This window comes from Podarcis liolepis (assembly GCF_965112155.1).
Source record: "Podarcis liolepis genome assembly, chromosome: 5".
NCBI lineage: Eukaryota > Metazoa > Chordata > Lepidosauria > Squamata > Lacertidae > Podarcis > Podarcis liolepis.
This window is the reverse complement of record NC_139556.1, coordinates 12,153,850-12,171,193: the sequence shown is the minus strand read 5'-3', so window position 1 is coordinate 12,171,193 and position 17,344 is coordinate 12,153,850. Positions and strand designations below refer to the sequence as shown.

The 17,344-nt window shown below is 47.4% G+C and overlaps 1 protein-coding gene across 1 annotated transcript in view; it reads right to left on the bottom strand.

Moving 5' to 3' along the window:
* Positions 1-17,344, bottom strand: part of DRGX (dorsal root ganglia homeobox) — a 39,349-nt gene that overhangs the window by 5,289 nt on the left and 16,716 nt on the right. Inside the window, exon 6 of the mRNA XM_083505504.1 lies at positions 15,804-15,916. Coding sequence (XP_083361630.1) covers positions 15,804-15,916 — 113 coding nt within the window. The remainder of the gene's footprint in view (positions 1-15,803; positions 15,917-17,344) is intronic.

The window sequence follows — 17,344 nt, the reverse complement described above, 5'->3', positions numbered from 1 at the left end:
TTGACCAGCCAGCTGCTTTAATGGCTATCTGTTATTGTTTTTAATGGTGCTTTATGTTTTAACGTTGCACACACTGCCCTGATATTTTATGATATAGTGGTACAGAAACAATTTTCTGCATAAATAAAATAACGGGAGGCACGCACGAAACAAGGACCTCCATGGAAGCTACCGCATGATGCAGTGATGGCTGCCAGCATGACTTTAAAGAGGAATTAAGACAAAATAATGAAGGGCAAAGCTATTTTCTATCTGCCCAGACAGAGGCAATATGTCTCTAAATATTAGTTGCTGGGAATCACAAAACGGGAGAATGTGGCTACACTAAAGTCCCATTACTGAGAGTGACTGGGAGCGGCTGCTGAGACCATATAACACCGGTCCTGAAAGACCTGCATTGGCTCCTAGTAAGTTTCCAAGCACAATTCAAAGTGTTGGTGCTGACCTTTAAAGCCCTAAATGGCCTCGGCCCTGTATACCTGAAGGAGCGTCTCCACCCCCATTGTTCAGCCCGGACACTGAGGTCCAGCGCCGAGGGCCTTCTGGTGGTTCCCTCCCTGCGAGAAGTGAGGTTACAGGGAACCAGGCAGAGGGCCTTCTCGGTAGTGGCGCCCGCCCTGTGGAACGCCCTCCCATCAGATGTCAAGGAAATAAACAACTACCTGACTTTTAGAAGACATCTGAAGGCAGCCCTGTTTAGGGAAGTTATTAATGTTTGATGTTTTATTGTGTTTTTTATATTCTGTTGGGAGCTACCCAGAGTGGCTGGGGAGGCCTGGCCAGATGGATGGGGTATAATTAATAAATATTATTATTATTATTATTATTATTATTATTATTATTATTATTATTTGCAGACTTCTGATAGGTTTCTGGTTTGCCACTGTGAGAACAGGATGGCGGACTAGATGGGTGTTTCAATCAGCGCTTGGGTTTTATTTTTGCTGTCTTAATGACAGTTTCCCAGAGAGCCACCGAACATGGTTATAAAGAGAAGGCTCCATTTAGTCCCTAGAATAGTGGTTTTCAACCAGCATGCCCTGGCACCCTGGGGTGCCTTGAATGGTGGTCAGGGCTGCTGTGGGCAATACTGGCCTCTGTCGCTCTTTCCTTCTCTCCCTCCTCCAATGCCCTCTTTTCAGCAGGGGGCCGGTCCACTGTCCCTCAGACCTTGTGGGGGGCCGGACTACATTTTTTTTTGGGGGGGGTGGGGAGAAATGAACGAATTCCTATGCCCCACTGATAACCCAGAGATGCATTTTAAATAAAAGCACACATTCTACTCATGTAAAAACACCAGGCAGGCCCCACAAATAACCCAGAGATGCATTTTAAATACAGTGGTGCCTCGCAAGACGAAAAGAATCCGTTCTGAGAGTCTCTTCGTCTAGCGGTTTTTTCGTCTTGCGAAGCAAGCCCATTGATGGATTAGCGCTATTAGCACTATTAGCGGCTTAGCGGATAAGCGGCTTAGAAAAGGGGGGGAGGGGGAAAAACCCGCAGGAACTCGCAATTGTCGTCTTGCGAAGCAAGCCCATAGGAGATTCGTTTTGTGAAGCACCTCCAAAACGGAAAACTCTTCCGTCTAGCGAGTTTTCCGTCTTGCGAGGCATTCGTCTTGTGGGGCACCACTGTATAAGGACACATTCTACTCATGTAAAAATATGCTGATTCCTGGACCATCTGCGGGCCGGATTGAGAAGTTGATTGGGCCGGATCTGGCCCCCGGGCCTTAGTTTGCCTACCCATGCTCTTGTGTCTCTGCCTCCCAAAGGCTTGCACGGCTGTTTGTTGCAGCAGCCCTGGCTACAAGCTCCGCAGGCGAATGGTGCCTCTGGGGCTGGCCAGGGGTGCTGGTTGCCAGGAGTTGAGGCGGCCTTGGAGCAAGCAGGCGGGCAAGGGAGCCCAGCCAGCCGGTCTGCCAGCCCTTGCTGTTGGGAATGGACAGACAAGTCCCAGGCCCCTGTGGGTCAATGTAACGAGGCACCTCTCTTTGGGGGCAGCTCAGAGAGCAGGGGCAGCGGCAGCGGAGGACTCCCAAGGAGAGGGAAGAGGTGAGGAAACTGAGGGAACCCTCCAGAAGGGAGGGTGTGTGAAAAAAAGGTGAGGGGCTGCCATCTCTGCAGGCAAGGGTGGCATAACTGGGCTCCTGAGCCCCACAAGGGTGCCACAGAAAGAAGGTAGATGGTCAAGGGATCTGTGGACTCTAGAAGAAAGGAGATGTGCTCCTGTCATAGTGTGTGGAAGCCCAGCCTTAGCATCTGAACGGGGCCCTTTGCTAAATTGTTTCAAGAAGCTGCTGTCTCCTGTATTCTAAATTAAAAACACACAATTAGTTCTCCATTAGGTTACAGCAAATTCTGCAAAATTGATCTGGAGCACCTACTGTTGCTATATTACATCATGCTTGAAAGGCTGAGCTCGGACATAAATACTTAATGTAATAAATACAGTCTGAAATATTTGATCCACTTGACAGTTTAATTGATCTGCTACAGAGAGACTGACAGGAAAAATTAAATTAGTCCTGCCTCATCTCTGCCAAAAGCACATTTTAACTGAAAGTGGTACTTGAACTACAGATCGGTTCACAAGGGGATCCCTTTTTCCACTAGACACCGCTGGAGGAGAAGAGGAACAGGGTGCTCTTAGAATCAGGGGTAGACAACCTAAGGCCCGTGGGACACAAGCTGCCCATGGGGGTCATTTAACTGGCCCCCAAGCCGCCCCCGAACCAAGCTGCCCACTCGGTAAGTCCCAGCGCGACACGGGGACTCGCTTCCACAGTGCTGGAAATCGCATCTGTGCATGCTCAGACTCCGGAAATCGTGTCTGCGCAGACGCCAGAAATTGCGGCAGTGCACGCGATCTGGCCCATGCAGGGATCTCCGCTGGAGTGAACCAGCCCAGGTGAGGTAAACCTGGCCTAGATCTAGATTTTGAAGCACATCTTTCATCGATTATCACACTTGCACCCTGACACAACCACTCCCAACCTGGTGCCCTCCGGACCTTTTGGACTCCAGGTCCCATCAGCCCCCTGCCAGCATTCATACTGACTGGAGTTGATGGGAGCTGCAATCCAAAATAACTAGAAGGCAGCAGGTTTGGGAATCGTTCCCTAACAATTCTTCCTCCCGAGTCTGTGGGATATTTAGTAAGGTAAAGGGACCCCTGACCATTAGGTCCAGTCGTGACAGACTCTGGGGTTACGACGCTCAGCTCGCTTTATTGGCCGAGGGAGCTGGCATACAGCTTCCGGGTTATGTGGCCAGCATGACTAAGCCACTTCTGGCGAACCAGAGCAGCGCAGGAAAACGCCATTTACCTTCCTGCTGGAGTGGTACCTATTTATCTACTTGCACTTTGACGTGCTTTTGAACTGCTAGGTTGGCAGGAGCAGGGACCGAACAACGGGAGCTCACCCCGTGGCGGGGATTTGAACCGCCGACCTTCTGATCAGCAAGTCCTAGGCTCTGTGGTTTAACCCACAGCGCCACCCACGGTGGGATATATACAATGCTGTCAAACCAACGATTTGTATTTCCTGCAAGTTTGCTAGAGAGAACCCTGTGAGAGACACTCTCCCACTGTGCCCTGATAGGAGAAGGTATCCCTCTCTCTCTCTCTCTTTTGTCCTACCTGCAATATATATTGCACGTCCTCTTTTTCGCCATTCTTCCATCAACAATGTGAGGGCGTTCAGACACCATTTTAAGCTAGACTAAAGTATACCTTTGCAACTGAATGACCATGTTAAGCCTTCCCAAGCAAAGCTGCTGCATCTGTTACTCTCCAACAAGTATTCTGAGCGAGCAAATGTTCATTTTTGACCTTTTACAAGATTGTGTGATTATTGGATTAAGGGGAAGAAAAGGGAGAAATACCAGGAGAATCCCGTCTGCTTTAAAGCGTCCTGGATTATTTAAACCAAAAGGCTAAAACTAGCCTCTCCAAGCTTCCCTTTCAAGCTGCAAAGCGTCACAAAGGATAATATCTAATAAATATTCTCCTAGCATCTATTCTCATCCCTACCTAGGTGTCAGAGCCCCACTCCGGCAGATGACACACAGCCAGACCTGCTTTGCCCCAGCAGCAGATTTCTTTCTGTTTCGAGAATTTGAGGGGTTTCCTTCCTTCTTTCCTTCCTTCCTTCCTTCCTTCCTTCCTTCCTTCCTTCCTTCCTTCCTTCCTTCCTGAAAGCTCACCTGAACCAGATACCTGGGTCCACCTCTAGCCCAACACCATCCCCTCTAGGCACCAGTTCTCTGAGGTAAGGACCCTTTCCCCCAGCCCAGCAAACGTACCATCCTCTTAATTCTTGGTACCACAGACTGAACCGATGACCACCGGGTTCACAGCACAGTCTGACGCAAATCCTTCTCACCTCCCACCATCCTTTCAAGACGACGAGAAAGGATGATTGATTTATTTTGCAAAAGGCACTCCTACTAAATCCCTGAGTGAGGCGGGTGCCTCAGGAGGCAGGTGTTGGAGGTGGGGCACAGCAGTTTTGGGGGCCTCTTGGGCAAAGTGGGCCCCCTTTCCCCTCAGACCACACCCCTCCTCCTCACTCTCCATCCCACCCCATTAAATTAAAATAAATCTCGACCAATAGGGCAACTCCCTTCTACCCAATGAAAACAATACAGATGTTTTCATTTCTTGGGGGATATTTAACCTCTTTGTAGGCCTCAATTCCAAAGTATTCTGGCCCCCTTCCCTGTTTAGTTATCTATTTTATATACAGCCCAGTTGTTAGAGCATGAGACTTAATCACAGGGTTCAAGCCCCATATAGGCCAAAAGATTCCTGCATTGCTTGTGATTAGACCATAGCTGTCAAGCGTCCCTTATTTGGCGGGACAGTCCCTTATCCCAGCGCCATGTCCCGCTGCTGTCCCTTATTGATGTCTCTTAAATAAGCTACTGAAGGTAATGGGGCCCTTTCTATGTCCAGCTGTCCTTTGTCAACAACAAATTGTTGCTTTTGTGTGTGTTGAATATATGCTATATGGTAATTTATGGACCTAATAGGTATCTCAAGCCATTTGCACGGAACAAAATAGGTATTTTATAAAAGTAATTGTTGATCCCTTATTTTGGCTGCTGATCCCTTATTTTCAAGGCTGCTGGTCCCTTATTTTCAAATCTGCAAGTTGACAGCTATGGATTAGACCAGAATTCTGGGTTTCCCAATCTTGGGTCTCCAGCTGTTTTTGGACTACAACTCCCATCATCCCCAGCTAGCAGGACCAGTGGTTAGGGATGATGGGAGTTGTAGTTCAAAAACAGCTGGAGACCCAAGTTTGGGCAAGAGTGGACTAGATGAACACCATGGTCCTTTCCAACTTTTTGATGCTATGATTCTAATAATATGTAGATTGTATGAGTCCAGAGCCTGGGGTCAGCGCACAAACTACTGAGAAATAATTCTCAGTTGTGGCTGTTAGTTCACTGCTCCAGTTTAATGCGGGACATCAGGAGGGGGGGGGGCGAGCTGTGTTGCACACACAATGCCATCCCCCTGGGCCTGGCTAATCTAAAGCGCTTTCTGCAGGAAAGGTTTAAACTCATTTCATTCTGCAAATACACTTCTTGAGCACTTGCTGCCACCATGTGTACACAAAGAGCGTTTCCTATTGGGCAGAACTAGTGATGTTACAGGGCTGTGCCACTCCCCATCTCCTAAAATACTTCAGGTATATTGAATAACGTGCAATTTCCTTTTTAAAAAACGAGGAAGGAAGTGTGTGTGTTTGCAGTGAAGTAACCCCAGTGAGAGAGATGCGGGTGGTGCTGTGGGTTAAACCACAGAGCCTAGGACTTGCCGATCAGAAGGTCGGCCGTTCGAATCCCCACGACAGGGTGAGCTCCTGTTGCTCGGTCCCTGCTCCTGCCAACCTAGCAGTTCGAAAGCACACCAGTGCAAGTAGATAAATAGGTACCGCTCCAGCAGGAAGGTAAATGGCATTACCATGTGCTGCTCTGGTTCACCAGAAGTGGCTTAGACATGCTAGCCACATGACCCGGAAGCTGTATGCTGGCTCCCTCGGCCAATAAAGCGAGATGAGCACCGCAACCCCGGAGTAGGCCATGACTGGACCTAATGGTCAGAGGTCCCTTTACACTTACCTTTAAGGTCTGGTGCCGGGGGATACGGACAGACTAAAACCAACAGAAGTAAAAAAGCAGTGATGTGCACTACTTTGAAAACAGGCTCACCTGTATGTATGTATGTGAGTGCCAGCATCACAGACAGCAACTCCAGCGTTAGGTAAAGTTATTGCACAAAGCCTAGACAGCATCTTAAAAAGCAGAGACATCACCTTGCCAACAAAGGTCCGTATAGTAAAAGCTATGGTTTTCCCAGTAGTGATGTATGGAAGTGAGAGCTGGACCATAAAGAAGGCTGATCGCCAAAGAATTGATGCTTTTGAATTCTGGTGCTGGAGGAGGCTCTTGAGAGTCCCATGGACTGCAAGAAGATCAAACCTATCCATTCTGTAGGAAAATCAGCCCTGAGTGCTCACTGGAAGGACAGATCCTGCAGCTGAGGCTCCAAGACTTTGGCCACCTCATGAGAAGAGAAGACTCCCTGGAAAAGACCCTGATGTTGGGAAAGATTGAGGGCACAAGGAGAAGGGGATGACAGAGGATGAGATGGTTGGATAGTGTTCTCGAAGCTACCAGTATGAGTTTGACCAAACTGTGGGAGGCAGTGCAAGACAGGAGTGCCTGGCGTGCTCTGGTCCATGGGGTCACGAAGAATCGGACACAACTAAAAGACTAAACAACAACAACACTTTGTTCTTTCCATCGTGGGGCTCTGTTGAAAATGGCTTCTCCATGTGAACCAGGAAGTGACCTCTCCAGACAACGGAACAAATCTTCTTAGCTCTATGGGTGACGCGGATGCTGTTAGCAATTGAATATGCATGCGTGCTGCATCTGTTTCCCTCCCTCCACACGGCCCTGGGCGCCGGCAAGCCATGCTATGCCACTGGTGAAGTGGCAGCATTGTTGGTGCGTTCCAGCAATATCTCGTGGAAATCTCAGGAGGTTTTGGAGAGGTCTTGCAAGATCTGGCTGTGGCTGTCTCAATCACTGGCAGAATCCGTTGGTGGGTGTTTCTTGAACTTCTTCCAGCAAAGAAGCTCTTTGACACTTAGTCGCCTTCTGCACAGGGAGGGTGTGGGCATCGGAGGACCCGTGCTCTCCCCACTGGTTCCCTGCGAAGAGTCTTGGAGCCACCTCGCTGATTCCCCCATCTGCCCCCCTACTCCACTGGTGTTACGCTGATTTCCTTCCCCAGAAGAAGTGCTGCTTCTCTCCCTCCCGGGACGCTCTCCGGAATCCCTCTGGAGCCCTCCCTCTCCCTCTGGCTCCGATGGCAGTTCCCTGACATTACCTTTTATCATATGTAAGGTAATAAAAGCTTTCTGGGAGATGATATATAATGAAATGGAAAAAAAATGTTTAAAATAACTTCAGTTAAGAAACCAGAAGCCTTTTTATTAGGAAGAACAAGTACCGACATCCCAAAGGAGCAGAAAAGATTTTTGATGTATGGAACAACAGCCGCGCAGATGTTATTGGCCCAGAGTTGGAAAGATGAGAAATTCCCTACCAGAGAAGAATGGCAAACCAAGTTGATGGACTACGCTGAGATGGCAAAGCTGACTGGGAAACTCAGAAACCAAGAGGATGAAAACTTCATAAAGGAATGAGAAAAAATTATAAGTTATCTAGGAGACCACTGTAAGCAGATGGAAACAAGAGCAGGATTTTGACTCCCTTGTTGTGTAAAAAACATTATGGACAATACGGTTCGATATTTTAAAGAATGGAGTATGAACTAATATGCAGTTGTAGGTGTTTAAAATAATACTCCATGGATGGGATGGGGGGAAGTCTCGAGATTCGGAGAATCTCCACATACAGTGTGATTTTATTGATTTGTGTTTATTTGTACTCTATCTGTAGAACCAATAAAATGTCTTGGGGGGGGGGCAAAGTCTTTAAAGTTTGATGTTTTTATACATGTTGGAAGCTTCCCAGAGTGGCTGGGGAAATGCAGCCAGATGGGTGGAGTAGAAACAATAAAATTATTAAATTTATTATTATTATTATTATTATTATTATTATTATTATTATTAACCATTGCTGGCTGCTCTACAAATTGCAGATATATAATATTATACAGAATTCTTTTCTGGCCACAAATTTATGTTGTGAACTGCCCTGCAGACTACAGATGAAGAGCTGTATACAAATTTAATAAATATTATTATCATCATCATCATCATATTTGATATGATAATATCAATGGGATGCGGGTGGCGCTGTGGGTAAAACCTCAGTGCCTAGGGCTTGCCGATCGCATGGTCGGCGGTTCAAATCCCCGCGGCGGGGTGAGCTCCCGTCTTTCGGTCCCAGCTCCTGCCCACCTAGCAGTTCGAAAGCACCCTTAAGTGCAAGTAGATAAATAGGGACCGCTTTATAGCGGGAAGGTAAACGGCGTTTCCGTGTGCTGCGCTGGTGCTGGCTCGCAAGCTGAAGCTTCGTCATGCTGGCCACGTGACCCGGAAGTGTCTCCGGACAGCGCTGGCCCCCGGCCTCTTAAGTGAGATGGGCGCACAACCCTAGAGTCGGACACAACTGGCCCGTATGGGCAGGGGTACCTTTACCTTTACCTTTATTATCATATTTATATTTATATATTATTGTTGTTGTTGTTGTTGTTATATTTATATGATATTATTATTATTAATAATGATATAATAATTATTATTGGGAGGGTGTCCTAAAAGGTTTGCGAAGAGCAGCATTCGTTCTGGGTAAATCCTTGTCTTCCTGCTTCTCACTACAACGGTGGGGTCTTGGGCATTGACAAATTCCACTCATCCAGGACAATTAACAAGCCCTTTCCTCGCAGGCACCACAATTAAGCCTTCACAAAACCTTTTGCAACCACAGCAGCGCACTAACCCTGAATGATCCTGATCAATCCTGCCTGGTGCTTTGATGTATAATGCAGAAGCTGTTTTCCCATCAATGGCTGCACACAGGCTGCTACGCCAATGGAGCAAGCAATATCGCAAGCGGCGATGCACTATGCAAGTCATCCCATGAGAAACGTAATCATTTATCTCCTTCCAACCTGCACTGGCCAACAGAGGATCCGGGGAAGTTCTGTAGGAGCGGAAGGGAGGCTCTCCCACAATGATTAGAGAATTTCCGCCGAAAACCAGAGATTCTTGTTTACCTCCATTAATAATCTCTCCATTAATGAATTGCACTGTTGCCTTTGTCCATTAAGGAACTGCTCTGGGGGTCCTTGCTTTTAAGCTTGTTGATTTCTCCTGGTAACTCCATGTTATTGCACAGAGCATAAATAAATCACGCGCAGCGAGGGATTTTCCTTTTGTAGCTCGGTGTTCAGTCGAAGGCTCCACAATGCAACATCATGAAGGTGCTGATGTTATAGATTCCCAGGGAGGAAGGCAAGATCCTCTTACAAAAATCACAAACGCACAAACCCTGGATGAGCGGCCCCATCTACACAAGGAGCAAGTTGCAAGCTACCTCCATATATTTAGAAAGGAAGGGTAGAACTGTACTGTTTTTAACACTGATTGGGAGCCGCCCAGAGTGGCTGGGGAAACTCAGCCAGATGGGCGGGGTATAAATAATAAATTATTATTATTATTATTATTATTATTATTATTATTATTATTAAACAGATCCTGGCACACTGTCCAATGTTCACTCATTGTTGTGCAGATGCCTGATTATCGTCTTCCAAAGCAACTACTCTATTCCAAACTTAAAAATGGAAAGCGTAATGCTGGTGGTCAACAAAAGAGGTTTAAAGACTGTCTCAAGGCAAATCTAACAAAATGTAGTATAAACACCGACAACTGGGAAACACTGGCCTGTGAGCGCTCCAACTGGAGAACTGCTTTTACCAAAGGTGTCATGGGCTTTGAAGACGCTCAAACTCAGGATGCAAGGGAGAAACGTGCTAAGAGGAAGGCATGCTTGGCAAATCCACACCGTGATTAGCTCCTGCCCAGAAACCTATGTCCCCACTGTGGAAGGACGTGTGGATCCAGAAATGGCCTCCACAGTCACTTATGGACTCATTGTTAAAATCGTGTTTATGGAAAACAATCTTACTCGGCTACGAGTGATCGCCAAAGACAGGTCTCTGTGTGCAGTATACTGTGGTACCTTGGGCTAAGTACTTAATTCATTCCGGAGGTCCGTTCTTAACCTGAAACTGTTCTTAACCTGAGGTACCACTTTAGCTAATGGGGCTTCCTGCTGCTGCCGTGCCATCGGAGCACGATTTCTGTACATATCCTGAAGCAAAGCTCTTAAGCCGAGGTACTATTTCTGGATTAGCGGAGTGTGTAACCTGAAGCGTATGTAACCTGAAGCGTATGTAACCCGAGGTACCGCTGTAATGGGAAGGAGCTCAGGCAATTCCCTAAATATAGTGGTACCTCGGGTTAAGAACTTAATTTATTCTGGAGGTCCGTCCTTAACCTGAAACTGTTCTTAACCTGAGGTACCACTTTAGCTAATGGGGCCTTGCGCTGCCACCGTGTGATTGCTGTTCTCATCCTGAAGCAAAGTTCTTAACCCAAGGTACTATTTCTGGGTTAGCTGAGTCTGTAACCTGAAGCGTCTGTAACCCGAGGTACCACTGTACCTTGAAAGGGATATTGTGGAGCTGGAGGAGGTTCAGAAAAGTGCAACCAACATGCTCAAGGGGGTGGAGCTGTAACAGAGGCCTGCCTTGCGGCCTCTGGTACAGGTATTTTTGCCCTACTGAAAGAGAATTTCTCCCCGACGTGTCTAGACAACTGGCTCTTCAAATGCTCAGTAAGTGGGGGCTGACGGAGAAAGGCAAGCTACCTTGGGTTTCTGGGGAGACGCAGGAAAGCTGGACGCCAGCTCTGCACCCCCTTGTAGGCATTTGCCTTGAATTCACAGAAAACAATTCTGCCCAGTGCAGAGCCTCCAAGTGTCCCTATTTTCCAGGGACAGTCCCAGATTTACAGAAGCCATCGCGCTTTCTGATTTGATCCCGGAATATCCCGCTTTTCCTTAGGACATCCTTAGGTATAGTAGGATGTCCCTATTTTCATCGGAGAAATGTTGGAGGGTATGGAGTTATTTGACCCATGAGCCAAGGAGATAAGTAACTATACAACCTTTAGAAGACATCGGAAAGCAGCCCTGTATAAGGAAGTTTTTAAAAAATGTTTAATGTTTTATTATGTTTCTATATACAGTGGTGCCTCGCAAGGCGAAAAGAATCCATTCTGTGATTCTCTTCGTCTAGCGGTTTTTTCGTCTTGCGAAGCAAGCCCGTTGACGGATTAGCGGCTTAGCGCTATTAGCGGCTTTTAGTGGCTTTTAGCGGCTTATCTGCTGATCGGATCAGCTGATAAGCGGCTTAGCGGCTTAGGAAAAGGGGGGGAGGGGAAAAAAACCAGCAGGAACTCGCAAGACATTGTCGTCTTGCGAAGCAAGCCCATAGGAAATTCGTTTTGCGAAGCACCTCCAAAACGGAAAACTCTTTCGTCCAGCGAGTTGTCTGTCTTGCGAGGCATTCGTCTTGCGGTGCACCACTGTATGTTGGAAGCCACACAGAGTGGCTGGGGCAACACAGTCAAATGGGTGGGGTATGAATAATAAAATCATCATCATTTTCATCATTGAATAAGGTATAGGTAAAGGTACCCCCAACCATTAGGTCCAGTTGCAGACGACTCTGGGGTTGTGGCGCTCATCTCGCTCTATAGGCCAAGGGAGCCAGTGTTTGTCCGCAGACAGCTTCCGGGTCATGTGGCCAGCATGACTAAGCCGCTTCTGGCGAACCAGAACAGTGCACGGAAACGCCGTTTACCTTCCCGCCAGAGCGGTACCTATTTATCTACTTGCACTTCGATGTGCTTTCGAACTGCTAGATAGGCAGGAGCAGGGACCGAACAACGGGAGCTCACCCCGTCACGGGGATTCGAACCACCGACCTTCTGATCAGCAAGCCCTAGGCTCTGTGGTTTAGACCACAGCGCCACCCGCGTCCCATTCGTCATTGAATAGGACATCCCTATTTTCATCAGAGCAACACTGGGCGGTATGCCAGGGTTAGTGGGAACTTGGGGAAAATATGGTGGCAGTCTACTGTAGAACCTCTTGTCTGACTGGCCTACTCAGATCAGCAATCATAGAAGGAAGCAATAGGACCACGGAAGGAGCAGCTCACCGGTGGGAAAAATGTTATAGCATTGGGGTATTTTAGTTTAGAGAAAAGGTATTGATGGGGGGGGCATGTAGAGATGATAATGCATGATGCTGAAAAATTTGATATTCCCCGCCCCCCACTAGAATGCATGGACAACTAATGAAGCTGAACATTGGAAGAATCAAAGCAGATAAAAGGTGCATAATTACACTATGGGATCTGCAAGGAACCATCTTCATTGGCACAACAGCACCAAAGGAAGGCATTATCCACAACCCTCCCTACGTGCTGTGGTCTCAGTACTAATCAAGTCTTTCTGCAGTTGCTATTTCCAGGTTAAAAAAAAAAACCAACTTCTAATGACTCACACTTTTAACCTGCAAAGTTCTTCCTCGATAAAGGAATGCTGGCCGAAGATGTACTGCACATCATGAGAACTGGAGAACTGAGTTTGGCCAAAGCATGGCGAACCTGGTCAAGAGAGCTTTAAGCTCCTCACACATCAGTGGGCAGGAATGAAGTTCAACCAAGCCTTGATAGAATGGGAAACTGACCCCAAACTTGTGGGATGTAAAACACAGGAGCAGTCAATTACAACATTCCTAGAGTGTACATGTTTAGACATGGGGAGGGATGTTTGTCCAGCCAGCAGGTAAACTTCCTGGGACAGACTTCCGCATGTGACTAGAGGTGGGTGTGGCCTCACCTGTGCAGGTAACGACAAAAGCACAGGGCAGGGGCAGCCATCTCTCTCTTCTCTTCTCTTCCTTCAAAAAAGCAACATCCGCTAAGCTAAAGATGCCCTCTTGGCTCCCAGCCAAGAGAGGACAAAAGGACTATCTTCTTATAAGATAGAATCCAAATGTATATTACTTTATTAAGCTATCTGCCTTCTGGGATCTGATGTGAACAGAATGTGAGTAAACTCTTTTTATACTTTTGTAAAGGGCTGTGTCGTGTCTTGTATTTTAAGAGGGAATAAAGGGGAAATTACCAGAGTGATTATTATAGAGGTTCTAGCCAACCTGAGCAAACGCTACCATTGCGAACTTAAGATAAAAGGAATGTTTTACTCTGCTGAAATTTTAGGAACTTGTTAATACAAGTTGGATAAGGATATAATCAGTCAATATATCCTCTCCTGCATCCCTGAACATTCCCACAAAACTAGCAATGAAATTAAACAGAGGCAGATGGAGAGCTCTGTGTTTGGGCTATCTACCCATAAAATACACAGCTATGGGAAGGGGAATCTCAGCCTCAAAGTCACAAGCTGAACATGAGTCAGCAGTGTGATGTTCCTGTAAAAAAAGGCTAATGCCATTTTAGACTGCCTTACTGGAAGTGCAGCTTCCAAGTCTCAGAAAGTAATTGTTCCATTTTATTCTGCACTAGTCACTGGAATACTGTGTTCAATTCTGGGCACCAGACTTCAAGAAGGATGGAGACAAATTGGAATGGGTTGAGAGGAGACCAGCGAAGACGAACAGGGGTTTGGAATCAAGTCCTATGAAGTAAGGCTGAAGCAACTTGAGTGTATGTAGCTAAGAGAAGAGAAGACTGAAGGGAGACATGGTAGCAATCTTCAAATACCTGAAGGTCTGTCACAAAGAGAAGAGCAAAGACTTGTTTTCTGCTATCTCAAGAGAGCAGATCAGATGGGCTAACATTACAGGAGTGTAGGTTTTGGTTGAACATTCTTAGTGACCTTTCGACGGTAAGAGTGACTCAGCAATAGCAGTGGCAGGCTTTGGCATAGCTATCAACCGTCCCTTATTTGGCGGGAAAGTCCCTTATCCCAGTGCAATGTCCCGCTGCTGTCCCTTACTGATGATGTCCCTTAAATTTCCCGGGTTTCAAAGGAAGCAGCTCCTCTCCCTCCCTCCCTGCTGGCCAGGGAGGCTCCAACTGTGTTGCTTGGCTGCGTTGCTCACCCAATAAGGAGTCTAAGAACGACTGGGGGGTGGAGCTTGCATGCCTTGTGCCGATCAAATCGGTCGCATTGCCTGGAGACTCACCTTTGCTCAGTGCTTCCCAGCGGAGAGGTGACGGTGGTTTTCCTTGCTGCATCCCCTTTGTCGGGTTGCTGTGCTGTGGGAACCAATGCTTGAGGCTTTGTTTGGCTACTGGCTGGGCTTTCTGCCTTTGGCTCAGAGGGGCTCAGAAGTCGTACATCCCTGTGCTCTGAAAATCCCTTATTTTGGCTGCTGATCCCTTATTTCTGAGGCTGCTGGACCCTTATTTTCAAATCTGTAAGTTGACAGCTATGGGCTTTGGGCTGCCAAATTTCATCAGACACCCCCTGCACCCAGTGCAGCCAAACAGGTTGTGCAATCCTAACATTGCCTCTGACAATATAACCCATTATCTGGGACGGGTCTTCAAAGAAATGGTCAGAGAATACCGTAGGTCTGGATTCCACGCAGAGGGTTGGACAATCTGACCTTTGATACCCTCCCAACTATATGCCACAAGATGATCAAAGAGCTGCCTTTTTTAATTCATGGAAACAATCCGGTTCGCACAAGCAAGTGAACCAAGGCTCCTCTCTGCCAACAACTGGCTTTTTATGGATGAACTACTGCAGCTTTGTGAATGAACCAGGGTTCAAATCTGAGTTCAGGGCTGGCCCGAGACTTTCTGCAGCTGCAGGCAAAATGCCCCAGTGCCACCCAACACAGATCCGGTCCCAGGCCACAATGTTGCACCTGCCCTGCCACTGCCACTGAAGATGCACCAGTGCTTACCAGTACAACATGGCTACAGTGGCAAGAGCACTGTGTCAGTGGAGCCCTGGCAGGACCGGCAGCGGCGCAAAACCAGGAGTGGGGAGGAGGGGCAGGTGTGCCTCCAGAGGCAAACAGCTTCCCCTCGCCTCGAAGATGGGCCACCCCTGCCTGAGTTAAGCACTGGGTATCCTGGGATATCCCATTGCCTGTTCTGTCACTTATTCTGCAAAATATGAATGGTGGTGAATGAAACCACAGAGCCAATCTAATGGGAAACAAGTCACAGTGTGACTCAGCAGCACATGTCAGAGAGCAGCAGCCAAAGACGGCCATTTCCCATTTTCTTTAAGATACATCTAGGAAGAAGAAGCTTTTCTGTCAGATTCACTCATGAGGCAAAAAGCAATACGTACATCCACCTTACTGGAGAACATTCATGGGCTTATCGGTTGGCTTTGCAGACCAGGCTACTACAAAAAACCCCAGCCCAATCACGTTTAGACATTTGGTTAACTGCATGTAATGCGACACGAACCTTGGCATGTTTACTCAGAAGTAAGTCCCATTGTTTCCAGATACAGGAGTGCAACCCAAATCTAATTAATCAGAGCGTTTGCCCATAAAGTCAGAACAGAAAAGCAAAAAAAGGCGACGGCCAAAAGTGCCAATTCTGCAACCGTTGCGCCCAAAAGCCCCAGCCGAATCAGCAAACTGCGACTGAGCCACAACTGGGTTGTTATTATCATCGCCATCTCAAACACAAAGCACACCTTTCTGCCGCGGAATCTGGGATTTCAAAAAAGAGACCATTACCTTTGAGGGACGCAACTTGCGACAAAGCCTGGGCGTAGGTGGCCGTGTTGAGGAGAGTCCCTGGAAGACACGAGGGGAAAAAGGGCCCAGAGGGACCGACAGCTCTGCTGAGGCTGCAAGGAAGGGGGGAGAGTGGGGGGAAATAGGTTTTAAAAGAAGTTGAAACCCATTGAAACTCAATTAAAATTGTGTTAACTGCAGAGCTCCAGAGCCAGCTGCCTGGCCTGTCACCATGTTAACCAGGACAATCGATTGCATTTGGTGACACTCAATCTGGAATTTGACCAAGCAACTCATATACGTACAACTCCAGCATCAATTGCATCAATTCACTCGTACTCACTCTATCTTGGTATGTCTGGTGTTACAAGAAGACCCTTCTCTCTCAAGGCCACCCACCATCCCAGTCATTTTGCATCTCTCTGCGCTGGCTACCAAACATAGCGTGGATGCCTCCAGGTGGTCATTATTTTGCGAGTTGGTAAGTGCATTATGGGACGCGGGTGGTGCTGTGGGTTAAACCACAGAGCCTAGGACTTGCTGATCAGAAGGTCGGCGGTTCGAATCCCCGCGACGGGGCGAGCTCCCGTTGCTCGGTCCCTGCTCCTGCCAACCTAGCAGTTTGAAAGCATGCCAGTGCAAGTAGATAAATAAGCACTGCTGCGGCGGGAAGGCAAACGGCATTTCCATGCGCTCTGGCACTCTTCATGGCCCTCCATGCGCCAGTAGCGGTTTAGTCATGCTGGCCATGTGACCCGGAAAGCTGTCTGTGGAAAAACACCCTCTCCCTCGGCCTGAAAGTGAGAAGAGTGCCACAACCCCATAGTTGCCTTTGACTGGACTTAACCATCATGGGGTCTTTTACCTTTACCTATAACTGGCACACAAGTCAAAAGAGGTGGTTCAGCTCTCCCAGCCACTGTGGCCCCTTGGGCATCCCATCACAATGATGGATGGAGCAGCAGAAAAGCCACCGCTGATATATTCATGTGCCCATTGCCTTTAAGACCAAGTCAGTGTGTGCAATGTGTACTTTGCACTCAAGTACTGAATCCAAGTGCAAGAAAATGCCCTTGCTTTCTATGTGAACTCGAAAGGGAAGCACCAATATGCTGAAGTAGAATCAATTGGAAAATCTGGTTCTGTTTATGCAGTATTCCTGCACTGCAGGCAGTTGGACGAAATGACCCTCATGGTCTCTTCCAACTTCTACATTCTATTATTCAATATGGGCTTAATTGTGACTATGGTTTTTTTTCTGCTCTATTTTTTTTTAATGCTACGTTTATTCACTTTCATAAGCGAATAAAAAGGAATAGCTTTATTTTTACAAAGCTGATTTCAAGTTCACCATAGCACAACTCTATGCAAGTCTACTCAGAAGCAAGTCCCATTTAATTCATTGGGTGGCATTCAACTAAGTTTTACAGCAGACTCATTGAAATTAGTGGCTCTAGCCTGGTCGTGCTCATTAATTTCAGTGGGTCTACTCTGAGCAAGACTTGGGGCTCATCCAGACACATGCTTGTCCCATACCTAGA